Source organism: Gadus macrocephalus, chromosome 6 (assembly GCF_031168955.1).
Source record: "Gadus macrocephalus chromosome 6, ASM3116895v1".
In the NCBI taxonomy this organism is placed as follows: Eukaryota; Metazoa; Chordata; class Actinopteri; order Gadiformes; family Gadidae; genus Gadus; species Gadus macrocephalus.
The window spans coordinates 19,936,591-19,954,398 of record NC_082387.1 but is presented as its reverse complement, the minus strand read 5'-3'; the positions used below and the strand labels follow the sequence as shown (position 1 = coordinate 19,954,398).

Here is a 17,808-nt window from a genome sequence, read left to right as displayed (position 1 = left end):
GGAGACAACAGGCTAGCAGAATCTAGCTAGACAAACAGGAGCTAAAGAGGCCTGCAGAATCTAGCTAGACAAACAGGAGCCAAAGAGGCCTGCAGAATCTAGCTAGATAAACAGGAGCTAACCAGGCTAGCAGAATCTAGCTAGACGAACAGGCGCTAAACAGGCTAGCTGTTCGATAAATTATTTTGTATGTTTCATACGCGTGTCATGAAAATCGTTGAGGGATCCCAAAGAAGTTGGACCATTGACTTCATTGGCCAGATATGAATGAATGCAAACCCTTGACCAAAGACATGGTCCAAGTTTTACAGGATTTTTCATAGCTCATAGCTAACTTGATAAACTGGGGCTAACCAAGCTAGCAGAATCTAGCAAGGCTTAGTGGAGCTAGCTACCTAACTGACTAGCGGGTGCAGAGTATCCAAGGCCATGATGCTGCCTCTAGCAACATGACTAGCCCATGGTGGCCAAATGTCTTCTGGTTAGACAAGCGTGTGACTAGAACTGCGATGAAAACGGTTGTAAATAAGCCTCTTCATAAGTATTCTGTAAGCGCTGGTAATGTTGAGGTCAAATGTTTGGTTACTGTGATGGAGACGGTTAAGTTAAGGTATAAGGTCAGAACTGCAAAGGCTGTAGCTATGTTGATGTGTTGCATTAGAGAGTGTCTTTGTGTTTGAGCTCTGAAGTTATTAGAATTTAGGTATGCATTAGTTCAGTCAGGGTTTGGTTTAGCCAGGGTAAGAAACCGATGGCAGCCTTCCGGTCATGTGGGCTCGTCATGTGGTCAATAGCAGGATGTATGTGGACGCTGCATATGGGATGTATATGTCTTCGGTTCTCACACATGTCCTTGTTACTCTTACCCACTGTCTCAATGTAAATGCAATCCGCTGTTGCTGCATTTATCAACCGTTTTGCGTTCTGCATGCAGACCCTGCCTCCCCTGGGTCGCTCCTGCATCCCCCTCCTCTTGCAGTGTTGCTCAGGCGGCCAGTCCTTTGTTGTGTTCTGTTTTTGTCTGACCCTTCCCCCTTCCTCCCTCAGTTACAGCACTTCCTCTCGGATGTTTACAAGAGCGCAGGCTCTAGCCTCTAGACACGTTCCACCTTCCCGAAAGCTGCGTGCTTTGTGAAAACCGTCACTTTTAACCGTTGGTAACCTAGCCTTTTCAGCGCTGATTTGTGTGTGAGACACCGAGAGTTATTTGTCACACCGTGCCTGTTATCGCCTAGGAGAGCTGTTATCGTCTCGTAGCCATCATCAGCTCACCAGCTCATCATCTCTCATGCTTTATTTCCCCTCCTTGTCCGTAGAACGCTCGAGCCAAACTAACCAATCCAAAAGGTATAGCCTGTTGTCCCAACTCGCCCTCTCGTCGCAATTCTTCCTGAGGAGTCCGCCCAAGACACGTAGGAGGGACCGGCTCCAAGGCCCCCCAGACCCGGACCCGGCTCCGGGTCGGGCCCCTCCCCCAGAGCCTGGTGAGGAGGGCTGCGCGGGCTGGGGCCCCAGCAGCCTGTGTGAGTCGTGTCCCTCCGTGGGGCTGGACCACGCCTTCTCGGACCTGGTCTCCCTGGACTCCCAGGCCGAGGTGGACCAAGGTACTCCCGGGACGGGGGCTCTGCTCGGCCTCCGGTCGCCGGCCAGCAGCTTCTGGCCTCCTCTGTCCTCTGGCCGCGTCCTCAGTCTAACCCACCACTCCTCCCCCCCTCCCCGCTTTGTCTTTCTGCTGGTGCTGCTTATGGTGTTCGCTGGGACTCGCGCTGTTCACTTGTTTGGGTTTTCTTGCCGTTCTCTGCGTCAGCGCCTCGGATCATAATCATTTGGGATCCGTTTTATTATGTCTGAGCGATCGTATCAGTTTTCCATAACCTGGTTCAGGATATCAATAAGAAGGTTCTCTTCAGATCTTTCCTTGCTCACGCCTGAAAAATCCTCCACAACATTAACCATCCTTCCTCACTCCCTTCTAATCCCTTTTCTGGATCATAAATCAGGTCAGATCCAGCGGTAGGCAGCTCGTCTTGCTCTCCTCTCGTTTTTACGAATCCTCTTCCAACGTGATTTCTAACGATTCCTCAAAGGGCATTAATCCTGCGCTACACGCTGGAAGGTTGAATCCAGTGTGTATGTGGAGGAGAACACTCCGGTGCTGAAAGGCGCTTCCCATCCCCCTGATTAGCCCCGACCCACCACGTGGTTCAGTGTTCCCCGTGCGTAACACTGTGGTTCTCCCGTCAGTCGCAGCGCGCTGGTGGGGCACAAAGCGGATGGACTTTGCGCTGTACTGTCCGGACGCGCTCACGGCTTTCCCCACGGTGGCGCTGCCGCACCTCTTCCACGCCTCCTACTGGGAGTCCACCGACGTGGTGTCCTTCCTGCTGCGGCAGGTAAGACCCGGGCTGGAGCTCTAAGACCGACCCCCCCCCCCCCCCCCCCCCCGGGACGGCGCACTCTGTGGGGAACACGAGTCACTGATCCTGTTGCTGTTTGTGATCAGGCGTAGGTGACTACTAAACGAGTTTGTGTTGAAGGTCATGAGACACGAGAACTCCAGTATCCTGGAGCTGGACGGGAAGGAGGTGTCAGAGTTCACCCCGTCCAAACCCCGGGAGAAGTGGCTCCGCAAGAGGACCCACGTCAAGATCCGGGTGAGAAGAAGATCAAATGATCCCACAAGTTCAAGAGAACACACAAGATTGCATGATACCACAACATAACATGAGATCCCATCAGAGTGGGGATCTCTACTGTGTGTCTCGTACACAATCACATAATAAGGGGATTCAACAAACAGAATTACATTTGAAATCAAAAAGGTTATTTATTTAAATGGTACAAAATAAGATGAAACATGTCTAGGGATAATAAATGTTTAAGTACAAGGATATGGTTCATGTCTAATTGGATGCGGTGAATCTGTCTGTATGTTGGATGTGAGACTAGATAGAGTCAAAGAGTGAGTATTAGGGGAAATAATTAGATAAAGCAAAGTGCCCATGTGAAAGAGTAAATTAATAGCGTGCCTGCATCAACCGAAAAGGGTGCCTACTTGAAGGAGAGCGAAAACCTGCTTATATAACCCCACCCCCAGTAGTCAGGTGTGGTCAATGAGGTCATTATCATCCTGAGGCCTAGCCCTGACCAAGTAGAGTACAGAGTAAAGACCAGATCAGAGGAGGGGGAGGACATGAGATCATGATATCTGTAGTGTTGAGATCAGAGTTGGAACAGGCTTCAATCTGATAATGCATGATGTATACACAGCATTAACGCAATAAGACGCAGACACAGGTTCCCAACAGGGCAGGTTACTGATATGCTCCCCCGTCTCTGTTTCCCGGGGCAGAACGTGACGGCCAACCACCGCTTGAGCGACGCCGTTTTCACGGAGGGCGGCCAGCAACTGCTGTCTGGTCGCTTCATGTACGGCCCGCTGGACATGGTCACCCTGACCGGGGAGAAGGTGGGTGTTTTAATGCCTCCACCAGAGGACTGCTGACACTCACACTGAATAAGCCCCGCACCGTGAATAAGCCCCTCGCAGGGAATAAGCCCCTCCCGTTCAATAAGTCCCTCCCAGTCAATAAGCCCCTCCCGTTCAATAAGTCCCTCCCAGTCAATAAGCCCCTCCCAGTCAATAAGCCCCTCCCGTTCAATAAGCCCCTCCCAGTAAATAAGCCCCTCCCAGTGAGTAAGCCCATACCAGTCAATAAGCCACTCCCAGTGAATAAGCCCCTCCCAGGTAGGAGGCGGGAGAGGGTGCGTGCGGGAGTGTCTCTGTTAACTCCCCCTGTGGCTGCGTTGCAGGTGGACCTCCACGTCATGACGCAGCCCCCCTCCGGGGAGTGGGTGCACTTCGACACGGAGGTGACCAACAGCAGCGGGCGCGTCTCCTTCCTGCTGCCTGAGGACCGGCGCCTGGGGGTGGGGGTCTACCCCATCAAGATGGTGGTCCGGTGAGTCCGCCGAGCCTCTCCCCCCCCCCCCCCCAGAGCTCACCCGGGGGGCATCAAGGAGTGCTTATGGATTGGAGTTAGACGAAGGGTGTCTTGTGGAACATGAAGGCCTCTTCTCTCTCCTCTCCACTCCATACGTCTCCTCTCTCCTCTCTCTTCTCTCCTCCTCTCTTCTCTCTTCTCGATAGAGTGATATGTATACAACCTTATTGTCATGCCCTGTTAATGAACGACGTGTCGCCAACGCATAAAAAATAAACAGACAAATTCATGTAGCTGATTCTGTACGCAACCCTCATCTCTCCTTTAAGCTGTGGTTGGTGATTCTCTGTCACACCTGATGGACGATAAAGCAACCTGACTCCCTCTCTCTCTCTCTCTCTCTCTCTCTCTCTCCCCCTCCCCTCCTGTCTCTCTCCCCCTCCGCCCTCCTGTCTCCCTCCACCCTCCCCTTCTGTCTCTCTCCCCCTCCACCATCCCCTCCTGTCTCTCTCCCCCTCCACCCTCCCCTCCTGTCTCTCTCCCCTCCCCTCCTGCCTCCCCCCACCCTCCCCTCCCCTCCTGCCTCCCTCCACCATCCCCTTCTGTCTCTCTCCCCTCCACCCTCCCCTCCTGTCTCTCTCCCCTCCCCTCCTGTCTCTCTCCCCCTCCACCATCCCCTTCTGTCTCTCTCCCCTCCCCTCCTGTCTCTCTCCCCCTCCACCATCCCCTTCTGTCTCTCTCCCCTCCCCTCCTGCCTCCCTCCACCCTCCCCTCCTGTCTCTCTCCCCCTCCGCCCTCCCCCTCCCAGAGGGGACCACACCTTTGCAGACAGCTACCTGACGGTGTTGCCGCGGGGGACAGAGTTTGTGGTGTTCAGCATCGACGGCTCGTTCGCGGCCAGCGTCTCCATCATGGGCAGCGACCCCAAAGTGCGGGCGGGGGCGGTGGACGTGGTCCGGTGAGGAGCGAGCGGCTTCATAACCACTCAGTCAATAACACGACGATACACATCAACGCTGCCCTTAGCTGATCATGAAAGATCACACTTTATTAGTTAAGGAAGCAATAGAAAATGATAAGATCAGTTAACGTGATATGTTGGACCATGACTCGTTATTATATGAACAGATCTGGGGGCGGGGTAATGTTTGCACGTGATATCTTAGCTGTTTAAATTAGATGACTTTGTATGATGTACGCTCGTCTAGTTTTCCATTTGTCTAACTTTCTAACTCCAACCAAAGACAGCATGACGATGCTCTCCCTGAGGCCACGCGGTAGAACGGTTTTGACCTCCATCGTGTGTGTGTGTGTGTGTGTCGTGTGGGAGCAGGCACTGGCAGGACCTGGGCTTCCTGATCATCTACGTGACGGGGCGGCCCGACATGCAGAAGCAGCGCGTGGTGGCCTGGCTCTCCCAGCACAACTTCCCCCATGGCATCGTGTCCTTCTGCGACGGCCTGGTCCACGACCCGCTCAGACACAAGGCCAACTTCCTCAAGTCCCTCACCGAGGTGGGCCAGGGACCGGGGCGTTGGGGGGGGGGGTCTGTCTGCCTTACAAGGCAGACCGTTGGGGCCGTGCTTGTTAGGTCTAGGAAGTATGAGAGGTCTGGGAGGTTTGGTCTGGGAGGTCTGGACTGGGAGGTCTGGACTGGGAGGTCTGGGGGGGTCTGGGCTGGGGGGTCTGAGAGGTCTGGGGGCTCTGGGAGGTCTGGAGGGTCTGAAAGGGTGTGCTGTCCGCGTGTTTGTAGAGGGTCGGTCTTCAGACTCACGAGTCTCTGGACTCGCTAGAGGCTGAGGACCTCCTCCAAGGTTTTGTTGCTAAAACTGAGAAAGTTTGTAAAACACCTGCCTTGCAAAAGCTATCAGGAGTCCTTAGAAGGCCCTCATGAGGGCAGCGACATGCAGTCGTTATTCACAGTCGTACAAACACGTCTCACGTCTCTCAATAGACGTCAGCGCCACCATTTCCGTTGAAGTAAAAACTTCCGTTGGTTAAAGCAAATTCCAAAGCAGCATAGCAGCAACCTCTCCAGAAAAAAACTGATCCAACCAGATGCTGTGTAACAAGGGTGGATACAAAGTAACACAATCTTACAGTCTTATAAGGTATAGGTCCATATTTTAGGAGCGGTTGAGTTGAGCCCAAAGCGCACACAGTGGTATTTTTGTTCATTTTTGTTCAGGACTACATATATTGCCAATCTGTTCGGTTCGCTACAAACATCCCCAGGAATAATGCATTTGCTGTGATGAACACACAAAGCCAGCGTTGTTCACACAGACTCTCTATGCTCCTCTCTTCATGCGCGCCTGGCAGGCTAACATGAAGATATTCGCTGGCTACGGTTCAACCAAAGACATCTCGGTGTACACAGCCATCGGCCTGGGCCCCTCCCAGATCTACATCGTGGGCCGCCCCTCCAAGAAGATGCAGCAGCAGTGCCAGGTACCGCTCACCTCCGGCATCCAAAGCGCTGCGATCAGAGACTACGAAAGCGTTTGGAGCTCACTGAAGCCAACGCAAGTCAGAAATACCTGTTCCCCACATGTCTCCGTGAGCCATGCTGCTAACTTTCATGATCATCCCTCCCTCTCTATCTCCCACCTCCTCCCCCTCTCTCTCTGCTCTCCCCTCCTCCCCCTCTCTCTCTGCTCTCCCCTCCTCCCCCTCTCTCTCTGCTCTCCCCTCCTCCCCCTCTCTCTCTGCTCTCCCCTCCTCCCCCTCTCTCTCTGCTCTCCCCTCCCACCTCCTCCCCCTCTCTCTCTGCTCTCCCCTCCCACCTCCTCCCCCTCTCTCTCTCTGCTCTCCCCTCCCACCTCCTCCCCCTCTCTCTCTGCTCTCCCCTCCCACCTCCTCCCTCCCTCTCTCTCACTGCTCTCCCCTCCCACCTCCTCCCCCTCTCTCTCTGCTCTCCCCTCCTCCCCCTCTCTCTCTGCTCTCCCCTCCCACCTCCTCCCTCTCTCCTTCTGCTCCCTCCCCCCCCCCCCCAGTTCATCACGGAGGGCTACGCCGCCCACCTGTCCCAGCTGGAGTACCACCGGCACCGCGCCGCGCGGCCGGCCAAGGCCAGCGGCAGCGCCCGCATGGTGCTGCGCAAGGGCAGCTTCGGCCTGGGCGCCAGCAGCGACTTCCTGCGGAAGAGGAACCACCTGCTGCGCACCATCTCGGCCCAGCCCACGCCCAGCGCCCCCGCCGTGGCCCCGCCCGCCACCAGCCCCAGCGGCCGGCCCGAGCGCACGCAGAGCCAGTCGGACGGCGAGCGGCGGGAGCGGCTGGAGAGGGCCCCCGACCAGGGGCCAGGGCTGGGCCCCGGGGGGCGCAGCATGAGCATCACGGCCAACTGCTGGGGCCGCTCCAAGATGGAGCCCGCGCTCTTCAACCCCAAGTGAGGCTGACGAGCGCGGGGTTCTGCGGTCGCTTCCCTGGACCACGTGGAAGGAACCGCTTCTTATAAAGGGGGGCCTCGACGAGTCACCATTTTAGGACACGCAAAGATTTTTTTTTTTTATATGATGTGTTCTTTTATTAAGATGGGATCAAACGCTGGCTCGCACCGGATTGAGTGGACGACTGTCGGTGCTACAGACTGTTTTTTAAAACGATCCCTACTTTTATCAACCAATCGCAACTTTTTTTTTTCAAAGAAAATGAGGCATTTAGATATTTTTCCAAAAATAACTTTATTTAGCAAGAACTTGTCCAATATCAGATCTCCCAAAGTGAAGGTCCTGGCATTTATCTACTTGTAAACTACTGAGTATATATTTATGTGTCTTTAATACAACATGGCCACCCAGCAGTGTGCCGTCTTACAACAAGGAACGGGTTGATGAAGACCGGCTTCCCTGGTGGCCGGCGGCTGAACTGATCCTCCCCCCCCTCCCCTGCTGAGGCTGACGGCTCGCAGCCTGCTAGTAACATTAAGCTCTGCTATAAATGAAGTGCTATTTAAGGACGGGCCTCGTATGTCCTGGCAGATGATCCTGACCTCCAGGAAGTGGACTGGTTCTTTTCCTGGTAATATCCTCCATCCAACCACACGACTTCTAGCCATCGTTGGTAGAGATTGTGAACATTTAGGCACTTTACCGATTTAGTGTGCTGTCAGTTATTTTAGTTATTTAGCAATGATTTTAAAGGATTTAATGTAATATCCTGCTGGCAAATATTATTGAAAACAATGGCAGCAATGTCAAGCGTTGCTGGCATTTGTACTTTTATGGCCACAGAAACAATCTATGCATTTACGTTCTTCCCTGTTTTACTGACTCCTCCCAGACTCAGGATACTCTGAACATAAGGGGGAGAAAAGATTGAGAAAACCACTGAATTTGACCCTTAGACTAAGGTGACAGTTGAGTGTTCCTGGTTTCTGGTGGTGTTTCGACATGTTGCAGTGCGACAGTGTGAGTGATGGGGCCGACCTGTCACTGCTCCACTGCTCCAGTGGTCCACTGCTGTGGGGTTGTGCCAAATCCAAAAGCTGGAGAGCGATCCGCTGTATGTGTCTCCAGAGCTGAGCCCACAGGGCCTGTAAATAGTGTTCTGTCACGCTGTTTTGGAGCGTACATCTGGTTGCTGGATCCTCTTAGGGACTCAAGTGTCGTCCGGACCAAACGGCACCTATTCAGTACACCTTACATTTTAATTATTGCTATTTAAATGAAAACAGATCTTCAAGCAAACAGATTTTATGGGGAGGGTGTTTTCAGTTTATTTTAGCTGGTTTATTGTGATTCATTGTAGACATTTTTTCTGTACTTAATTTGCAGTAGCCAATACTAATGTCTCTGCCTGGCACAGTATTGTCCCTGTAATATCTGGGTTATGCTTTCCAATCACCAGAATTGCATTAATGGTATAGTATAGTATAGCGTATGACTATTCCGATTATTTTGGAAATGTCAAAGTATGGTCATCCTGTTGGTATTCCTACGCTGTAAATGAGGCAATGAATGTGTTTCTAGATACTTTTTAGGTTAAGGTTGCTCTGACAATTGCAACATCTTCACAGCAAATTGGCGAGTTGTAAAATTCTGTACAATATGCTTCAAAGTTTTAAATTCAACAGGGTTTAGAGTTCATGCTGTGCCGTTTGGTCTAAGTGGTAAAACCTTCTTTCGGTTTAATCGTTCAAACTCTGTACAATGAGCCGCTCTGAGGGCATAGAGCAAACGTTGGCAGAAATGTGCAATACTCTCCTCTCCACACCACAGAGACGGCCCTGCTTAGAATGTGAAGATGCTTTGACAATCAGGTGAAGGCCCAGATCTAAAGATAGTCCCTGGGCAGGCACGGGCTGGCTGATCTGTCAGGTGACGTGTGGAGGTTTCTGATTGGTCACGCAGGGGGTCAGATGAGTCATCTTCTCAGACCGATTGGACAGACAGATTTAACTCAACACATGGAAGGAAGGACATTGACAAAAGATGATTACAAAAAGCTAAGGCCCAGACTATTGTTTGTCTAGAAGGTTAAGACTTAATTTGCAACATTGACTACCACAACGTTGCCTCTATCTGTGGATGGTACGCCGTACCAGAGCCTGTTGGAGAGAATATCTGTTTACTGTGTCAAAATCGTGAAAAATACATCCTAATTTACTTCAAAGCACAGAACTGTTATTACAACAAGTGTAAAAAAAACACCATTTGAGATGGCGTTAGAAGACTGCGTTCTTCCATACATGTAAATAACTACCCAGTGGGAGCGCTCTCCTACTCTTAATGTATGCAACACTCTTATGACCCTGGTTGTTGGAGATGTATTTGCTCATCAACTAAAAGTCCAGAATAGGCAACGTTGAATAAAAATTGTCACTGCTACTAAAGATCACCCATCATGTACACATTTGATCGAGAAAATTAAAGTCTGTATAATATGTGCACTCAAGCCAAGCGTCTGGGCAGTCCGTTCTGGTTCTGCTACAGACACAGAAAATAACAGCCTTTATGTTCCCTCTCCCTGCCTTACAACCCCCCTCCTAACCGGGTCTGGGTTATCCAAGCTGCTTCACCAGTAGTATTTTAAGGTGACCTTGTGGACAGGGTGCAGAACATCAATGCACCTATAGTAAAACGAGGACACGTTACTTTACCAGAAAACTGGATGTTTCAGTTAATGTAAAACAAGGTAAAAATATATTGTCTATTTTTAACATGTTGAGAGGATATGCTAGCTTACAAAACAAGGGGTTTCATTAATCCGAAGAACTATTTTTAACTTGATAATATAACATCCAATAGTCTGACCATGTTCTGCCACTCCTAGTGCACAGATGGCTTACACGCTGAGATGTAAATACAATGCATTTGTAAAAGCTTGGGAAATATTTTCATTGCACAAGCAGTTTTTTTTTGGTTTTGGATACCTTGATTTTATCCATTCCCATGTTTGTATGTACAATGTGTAAATAACATGAACTACTAAAGAAATATTGTCTTTTTTGGGCATCCCTTCAGTTGAGAACCAAAAATGTAATCTTGTTCTTTACTGCTCATAATACAATGGACAGTGTGAAAATGGTCCTACAAAATGCATCCTGTAAATGTAAATCCTTTAGTATTTCCATATTAGACACACATAATGGCCGGTTGGTGCATGGGAAAGCATGAAGGCCTGTCAGCATCTCTCCACAGCCTGATCAGGTATGCGGTCCAAGCAGTTTTCCACCTCCTCTGTAGCTGCAGTTTCTTTATGACCATGAGCAGTGATTAAGGCTTGTAGACATAAATAGAATGACTACAATTTTTGATTTCTGAAAATTAGTTTTATTTCTTGTTGAGGACTTCAAATAGCATTCCCCCAGAAAGTTGTTCATATGAATGTACAGCTTATAGTTGAATAAAAAAAATATCATTTAACATTAAAAAAAAGTTAAAAAACAAGGTAACAAGATTGACATCTTTAAAGTGTCTAGGCTTGCTAATCTGCATTCCGGGCATCAAAGCAGATCGGCTGCTGGCATGTTTCAGCCAGGCGGCGGTCATACAGTGCACTTAAAACAGTAAAACTACTGCACTGCAGTAGAGTGACTTTACCTCTGACATAACTACCTTTACCACACTGCACTGCACTGCAGTAGAGTGAATTAATCTCCCTGACATAACTAGACAACACTAGGCGTGAGCGGCTGCCTGGCCATTACGAGGGCCGGGCCCTTCTCCCCACACACACAACTATATCAGCTTGGGAGGCAGCCCTCTTGAAGTGCCTTCAGCCCGTGGCCTCCTGTCTACCGGTTGAGGCCCATCTTCTTCTGGAAGGCGTTTCCGTCTCCCTTGGTCGATTGCTACAGTGAGTGACATGGTTAAGTCACTGAACATAACTGAGTTAATGAACATTCCAAACAGTCGTTGAACGAGTTACCTTATTGATCTCTTTGTGTTTCTCCTTAGTGACCATCTCCTCGATGATCTCCCCTTCTCCCCTCACCAGTCTGAGGAAACAAGATCTTTCATTTATTTCCCTATCCATTGAATGTTCAGCAATGAAACTAAGGAGATCCAAGCTGGATCCTAACCAGATGATCAAAACGGCAAAGAGCCCCGCGGCCCGATCTGACCATCTATCGCGTCAGACTGAGAAATAATTATAAAATCAACCACAACGGTTTTAAATCAAGGTTACTGTTATCTTTCTTACAATGAAAGAAGCAGGCCTGTTCCGAGTCTTGCGGCTCTGCTGCGTTGGGGTTAGTGCAACCCTGTTATTTTGGAACGACAAGAGACGTTGTCTCGGTCGGCCAACAGCGGCCCACCTAAGTAAAAGCTGGGCGCATGTTCAACAGACCTGGTGCGCCCTGACTCGTGGTCCACCACCCTGCGGATGATGCTCTGTCGGGCCTCGTACTCCTCCTTGGTCAGGGGCCTCTTTGTGGACAGCCGGGCCTTCTGCTCATCAGTCATCACTGGAGACACAAAGTGTACATTATTATGACCACACTTTCAGGGTGTTACATTATGGTTCAGTTACTTGAACACATGTTGGAGGACGTACCAGGCCCGAGTTCCGCCGCTGCGTCGTCGCTCTGCCAGGTCTCAAGGAAGGACGGGACCACCTCCACCGCCACCGGTGGGGGCGGGATGGGAGCCTCCGTCTTCTTGGCCAATTTTTTGGCCAATTTCTTTTCCTTCTTCTTCTCCTTCTTCTTTAGCTTTTTGAGCTTTGCCTTTTCTTTTTTCAACTTCCTCTTTTTCGCCTTCTTTTTCTTCCGCTTCGCTTTTTCATCACTTGAAGTTGAGGAGGATGATGAACTGGACGACGAGGATGACGAGGAACTTCGTTTTCTTTTCTTTTTGGTTTTAGTATCTGCAGCACAAGGGAATTTGAGTAGAACATTCACGATCAGTACAAAAGTATTAAAAAGAGTATACATTAAAGTAACAAGGAGACATATTACAACATTCAGCGATTCCACCTTCATGTGTCCACTGCTAACAGTTAGCATTGGCGAGCTAACATCAGGCCTCATTGAGCAGGCATCGAACTATAGTTCAGCGTCGCTATCTTTCATTTAATATATTTTAGTATCATCACATATGAGTCACCTTGGCTTTTGCGAGAAGTTGATTTGGAGGATTTAGGACTCCGGCTTCTGCTGGAGGAACTGGATGAGGAGGACGACGAGGAAGAGGACCTCTTCCTGCTCTTCTTTTTGTCTTCTTTCCTCTTCCTCCCGGGGATGGAAGATCCTTCTGCCAGCTGTTCAATCGAACCGCGGTCCATCGTTTACTTAAAAATGCTTCCAAAACATACGATGGATAAAAGGTTTAAATTTCAAACGTGTGAAAACTCAGCGCCGCCAGCTTTGTGTTTAGCGGATGTGTCCGCTCGCTTATTGTTTCCGCAAGAACACCTTCAATGATATATAGTTCCTAGGCCCAGCCCAAAAACGTATTATCCTATAGTCGTGTTTAAACTCGTTTTTTTAAAGCCTAACCCCTATTCAATTATATATCGATTTTATTATTAAGGTTTGTTAAACCACCATGTACTGCTTGCACTTTGTTTAGAACAAATACTGCTGCCGTGTCTGATTACGTAATCATTTTGTAGCCGGCCCGCCTACAAGAAACCATTGCAATTACAAGAAAAAGGCTTATAGTCTATCTTATTTTTCCAATTACGCATAGATTCCTAAATAATGTTACCACACCCAATGTCCAACCGAATGTACACTTTCAAGTTGTAATAACATTAACAAACAAAAATAATAACAATAGCACAAAGAAAAATTTGGAATATTTATTTCAAAATATAGGCTACAAATGCATACGAGAGCCCTTTAGCTTTCTGAAAAAAAATAAACAAACTCACAACCGGGCATTGTCCAGAATTCCTTGCCAAATCAACATTACATACTGCTGCCTCGTGTGCCTTTTAAATATTAAATTATGTGGATATACAAATAAACAATTTTAAACTTCTCCCAAGTATAAAATCCTGTTGAGGTGGGATGAATACTGGCAAATCGTTCAACTGTGAACAAATTTGCATGAAATAAATGTAACCACCTTTAGTGTTTAAAGTAACGAGGATCTTGAGGCAGTGTGTAACGTCACTGTGATCCGAACGCAACAGCTTCCTCTGGCATCGTATCACATCTTTGATTTGGGACAAAAACAACTTAAAACCAGGGGGTTAAAAGGGTAAAATCAAAAAACAGTTTTGGAGGGCAGTGTGATTCGATAGTGGAATGTACTGGGCTGATGGGTCCGTGCAGCGCGGGGTCTCTACGACAGGGCGGCCATGCGGACCCTCTCGGGGGGGTACAGCAGCACATTCTTGGCCGCCTTGATGGTGTTCTTCATGAGCATGGCCACCGTCATGGGGCCAACCCCCCCGGGCACCGGGGTGATGAAGCTTGCCTTCTGTCGAACACCTGAAACCAAACAGGAGACGTTACGCTCGGGAATGAAACGTTGGAATCTAGACCAGGGCATACATTACGGACTTCAGGGAGTCGTTTTTGCCCCCTCTGCTAAATGTAAATAATGTAAATGTAAATTAAGCATTAAATTCTCAAAGCTATAGAAGGCACTTTATTTAAGAAGTATTATTGGTCATCTTATATATATCCCGAAAGCATTCAGTAATCAAATGCTCAGACAAATATAAAAGATATAGAAAATGGAATCGGTGGCTGTCAAAGGCCTGTAATAAGACATTGCAACCATGTAATTAGACCCTAATTAAACGAGGGCTGTGACCAGTCGTTGCTCGTGACCAGTCACACGGTTTCCCCCGGTCATCTCCCCCAGCTTTAATGCACAACGTTCGGTTTCCCCAGGTCATCTCCCCCAGCCTTAATGCACAACGTTCGGTTTCCCCAGGTCATCTCCCCCAGCCTTAATGCACAACGTTCGGTTTCCCCAGGTCATCTCCCCCAGCTTTAATGCTCACGTTCTGTTCCCGCTTACCTTCAAAGTCCACGTCTCCCACCAGCCGGCTCTTGCCCGTCTCGGGGTCCAGCACTCTGTTGATCCCAACGTCGATGACGGCCGCTCCTTCTTTGATCATGTCCGCCGTGATCAGGTTTGGAATCCCTGCAACAAGATTACACCGTTAGGGGACCCACGGATAGAAATAAACTGAAACAGGACCTCTAGTTACAGAGTAAAAGCCCTCCCCAGTGAAGATTCTTTCACTTAGCTCTGCTAACTAGCCCAACGCACAGCTACAAACAAGGTATAACACTAGTAATGCTAAAACACTGACATTTTATTAAACCACATGTTTTTAACTATTTCAGTAACCAGACCCCTACCTGCTGCGGCAACAATGATGTCAGCAATCTTAGTGTGCTGCCGGAGCTGGTCTATAGGAGTGTAGCGGTGAGTGATGGTAACGGTGGCGTCTCCTGAAGAGACACAGAAACAAAATAACATGAGCATGTGAAATCCCTATTGCACACACACACACACACACACACACACACACACACACACACACACACACACACACACACACACACACACACACACACACACACACACACACACACACACACACACACACACGACTCACCGCCAGGCCTCTCATGCCGCCCGTCCGTGTGCAGCAGCATGGCGATCGGCATGCCCACGTTTTTGGAGCGGCCGGCGACCAGAACATTCTTTCCAAGGGTAGGAATACCTGAGACGGAGGGGGAGAAACACGTCAGAGGAAAGTCCCATCCTCAGGTGAAGAGGAGATGGGCGGGGTCTGTCTCTCCACCCACCTGTGCGTTTGATGATCTCCATGACCCCCCAGGGAGTGGCGGGCAGCATGGTGGACTGGTCCAGGCACATGCGGCCCACGTTGACCACATGAAAACCGTCCACATCCTTGCTGGGGGACACGGCGTTGCAGATTCTGCGTTCGTCAATGTGATCTGGTAGATCAGACACAAGCGATTTAAGACCCCCGTGAAAACAATGTACACAGAGTTCCCAATGCAAAGGGCCCACAAATCAGGGCCTGCGACTTATGCTGCTAGGAACAGATACTCTGCCTAGGAATAATGGATAAATGTTCATGAGTTGTGGTTCTGCTGGCGAGTGTCTACCTGGCAGAGGTAGCTGGATCAGGAGGCCGTCGACCTGATGGTCCGTGTTGAGTTTATAAATTAAATCCAGCAGCTCTTCTTCGCTGGTGCTTGAGGACTTTAGGATGGTCTCACTGCTGATTCCTACGAGGCAGTGAGGAGATGTAGTACCGTTAGCCAAAAACGAATGGTAAACAGAAAAAAAAAATATATAGTTATTTATGTGAAACCCCCATTTATTTTTGCTTACCGACATCGGCGGCCGAGCGTGTCTTGTTGAGGACGTAGGAGTGACTGGCGGGGTTGTCCCCCACCAGCACAACGCTGAGGTGGGGCCTCCTGTGGCCGGACGACACCCAGTTATCCACGTCGACCCGGGCCTCCTCGCGGATCTGTCGTGCTAGCTTTCTCCCCGAGATGACTACAGCCTCCTGTCTGGCGAGGGAGCGATAGGGCAGATGAGCAGGAGGCCAGAACGTCACCCCACACCAGTCATCATGATATGGCAGGTCAGCCGTTTTGTTATCCAAAACTATCTTATCAACTCTTGCAGCCTGGAGGCCGGAGACCAAGTATAGAGCAAACCTAAGGAGCCCGCACGGACATAAATAGGTGTAAGGAAAGCTTATTGCTGCAAGTGGAGCGTTTTCTAGTCGCAGCCAAATGGGCAGCAAGTTTCCTGCAAGGTTTGTTGAAGTTGTGTGTGGCGTCACATTTCAACACCATGTGTTGAGAGTGGGCACTTACGCAAGATGGCAAGAAAACACAATTAACATCAGAAGATTGATGAGCCATTAAAACCTTATATAACCCTCCCTTTCCTTCTTCTGGCCCCGACAATTAGACGCCCCGAAAGAAAGTATTAACACTTTGTACTGATCCATCAGCAGTCTGGAGCCAAGCTCTGCATTGCTGCCAGGTGTCCTAGTGACCGAGCTTTGTAAAACGGGTTTTTCAAATAGATTTCAATAGTTAAAATCCACACCTAGATTACAACGTAACTTTCTACACTAGCGTGGAAACAGCGGACAGCCATCTCAACTCCCAGTGGATTCAAGTTATGGGAAACAATGGGTTTTAATGCATTTTGGGATTGCTTCTAATGTTCTACCATTTTCTGCCAATTGCGTGTGAAAAGTTTCAATAATGTCCACATTTTATACAAGGTTTGGGTTTTAGGACAATCAGATCATTAGTCGGACTTTCATATCAAATCAACTTTCACACGAAAGATGGAAATTAATCTGAATATTAACCATCATCCACTCGTATGCTATGTCTATTTACCAACACTATGCAGCCGCTATCCCCGCCCCTCGGGAGTGCAAGCGACGGCAGCGATTTCATCAGCCGCCGCTCGCTGCAGTTTTACCGGCGCGCCGCTAGGGGCGCACGGAAATCCTCTCAAAACAACTCATTATTTTGGCGCTCGCCGTAATAAACTGGTATATGTATCGGCTATCACGCACAAAATGTGATTACAGAAATTGAGACGTAACCATACCAAGTTGACAGTGTAAACACAACATACACCGATCAATCCAAGCTAACCCTCATTCAAGTCCATTAAACGGAAATACTACATCGAGTAACCGTCTATTACCGAAACTACGGGCTCACCTGATGGCGGACGTGTGCAGACTGCATAACTGTTGCTGTGAGTGCTGACACAGTTTGCGAAGAGCTCTTAAGGTTGCCATCGTGGTCTGAAGACAGGAGACGGCGAGGATGGGGGGACAGAGCAGTGCCTGTGAACCGCCGGACGTGTGGACGGAATATATAGTTCCACCGTCACCGCACGGGGGGGGCTACGTCAACGAGGCGGGGCGAAGGGTTGCTCAAGCCGAGGAGACGAGGAGCTCATCGGGGATGCTCGATTTAGAACCCGTGTCGCGTCATCCGGGCGGAGCACACCGGTTGTCCCCATAGGGGACTCTCTAAATCGACGCCACTTCGACCTGGGCGGGACTTTACGTCCTACGTCACTCGCTATGGGTTTGCATGTGTGCGCGTAGCCGTTTGTCTCAGGGATCTGTGCACGAACTCCCTTGCACTACAGATTACGAGCGTCAGTGTCGTATGCGATGGAGGGTGGGTGACATTCCTACAGTCTGTGATGATAGGCTATATTTCTACAAATGACTTACTATTACTAGCGATTAACATGACGAAACAACACGAACTAAGCTAACATTAGACTATAGCCATACCAGATAACGCCATACCAGCTAACCCTAACTATTTATATTAAACTGAACCATTTTGCAACAGGCAACTGTGTGTTCCCACTCCTGGCTAATAGTTTCAGCTTTTGTACTGTATATCAGAAAT

The 17,808-nt window shown here is 49.3% G+C and overlaps 3 protein-coding genes across 8 annotated transcripts in view; 1 reads left to right on the top strand and 2 right to left on the bottom strand.

The window, feature by feature from the left end:
• Window positions 1-10,410, top strand: part of LOC132459938 (membrane-associated phosphatidylinositol transfer protein 2-like) — a 54,509-nt gene extending 44,099 nt beyond the window's left edge. For 4 of the 6 annotated variants that reach the window (XM_060054831.1, XM_060054836.1, XM_060054833.1 and 1 more), the window contains 9 exons: window positions 1,317-1,604; window positions 2,245-2,393; window positions 2,538-2,654; window positions 3,353-3,469; window positions 3,814-3,962; window positions 4,753-4,902; window positions 5,278-5,458; window positions 6,267-6,395; window positions 6,941-10,410. In XM_060054831.1, the coding sequence (XP_059910814.1) occupies window positions 1,317-1,604; window positions 2,245-2,393; window positions 2,538-2,654; window positions 3,353-3,469; window positions 3,814-3,962; window positions 4,753-4,902; window positions 5,278-5,458; window positions 6,267-6,395; window positions 6,941-7,339 (1,679 nt within the window). In that variant the 3' untranslated portion in view covers window positions 7,340-10,410. The remainder of the gene's footprint in view (window positions 1-1,316; window positions 1,605-2,244; window positions 2,394-2,537; window positions 2,655-3,352; window positions 3,470-3,813; window positions 3,963-4,752; window positions 4,903-5,277; window positions 5,459-6,266; window positions 6,396-6,940) is intronic. The other 2 variants (XM_060054835.1, XM_060054834.1) reach the window with 1 other exon arrangement.
• A 287-nt stretch (window positions 10,411-10,697) lies between these two features.
• On the bottom strand, window positions 10,698-12,810 carry arl6ip4 (ADP-ribosylation factor-like 6 interacting protein 4). The gene is made up of 5 exons (XM_060054846.1): window positions 12,500-12,810; window positions 11,949-12,260; window positions 11,742-11,859; window positions 11,319-11,388; window positions 10,698-11,241 (listed from the first exon to the last, which is right to left on the bottom strand). The coding sequence occupies exons 1-5, from the start codon at window positions 12,675-12,677 to the stop codon at window positions 11,185-11,187; spliced, it is 735 nt and encodes a 244-aa protein (XP_059910829.1). The 5' UTR covers window positions 12,678-12,810; the 3' UTR covers window positions 10,698-11,184.
• A 368-nt stretch (window positions 12,811-13,178) lies between these two features.
• On the bottom strand, window positions 13,179-17,325 carry mthfd2 (methylenetetrahydrofolate dehydrogenase (NADP+ dependent) 2, methenyltetrahydrofolate cyclohydrolase). The gene is made up of 8 exons (XM_060054845.1): window positions 17,098-17,325; window positions 15,728-15,912; window positions 15,499-15,621; window positions 15,172-15,324; window positions 14,979-15,086; window positions 14,719-14,811; window positions 14,372-14,497; window positions 13,179-13,833 (listed from the first exon to the last, which is right to left on the bottom strand). The coding sequence occupies exons 1-8, from the start codon at window positions 17,175-17,177 to the stop codon at window positions 13,685-13,687; spliced, it is 1,017 nt and encodes a 338-aa protein (XP_059910828.1). The 5' UTR covers window positions 17,178-17,325; the 3' UTR covers window positions 13,179-13,684.
• Between the last annotated feature and the right edge of the window lie 483 nt (window positions 17,326-17,808).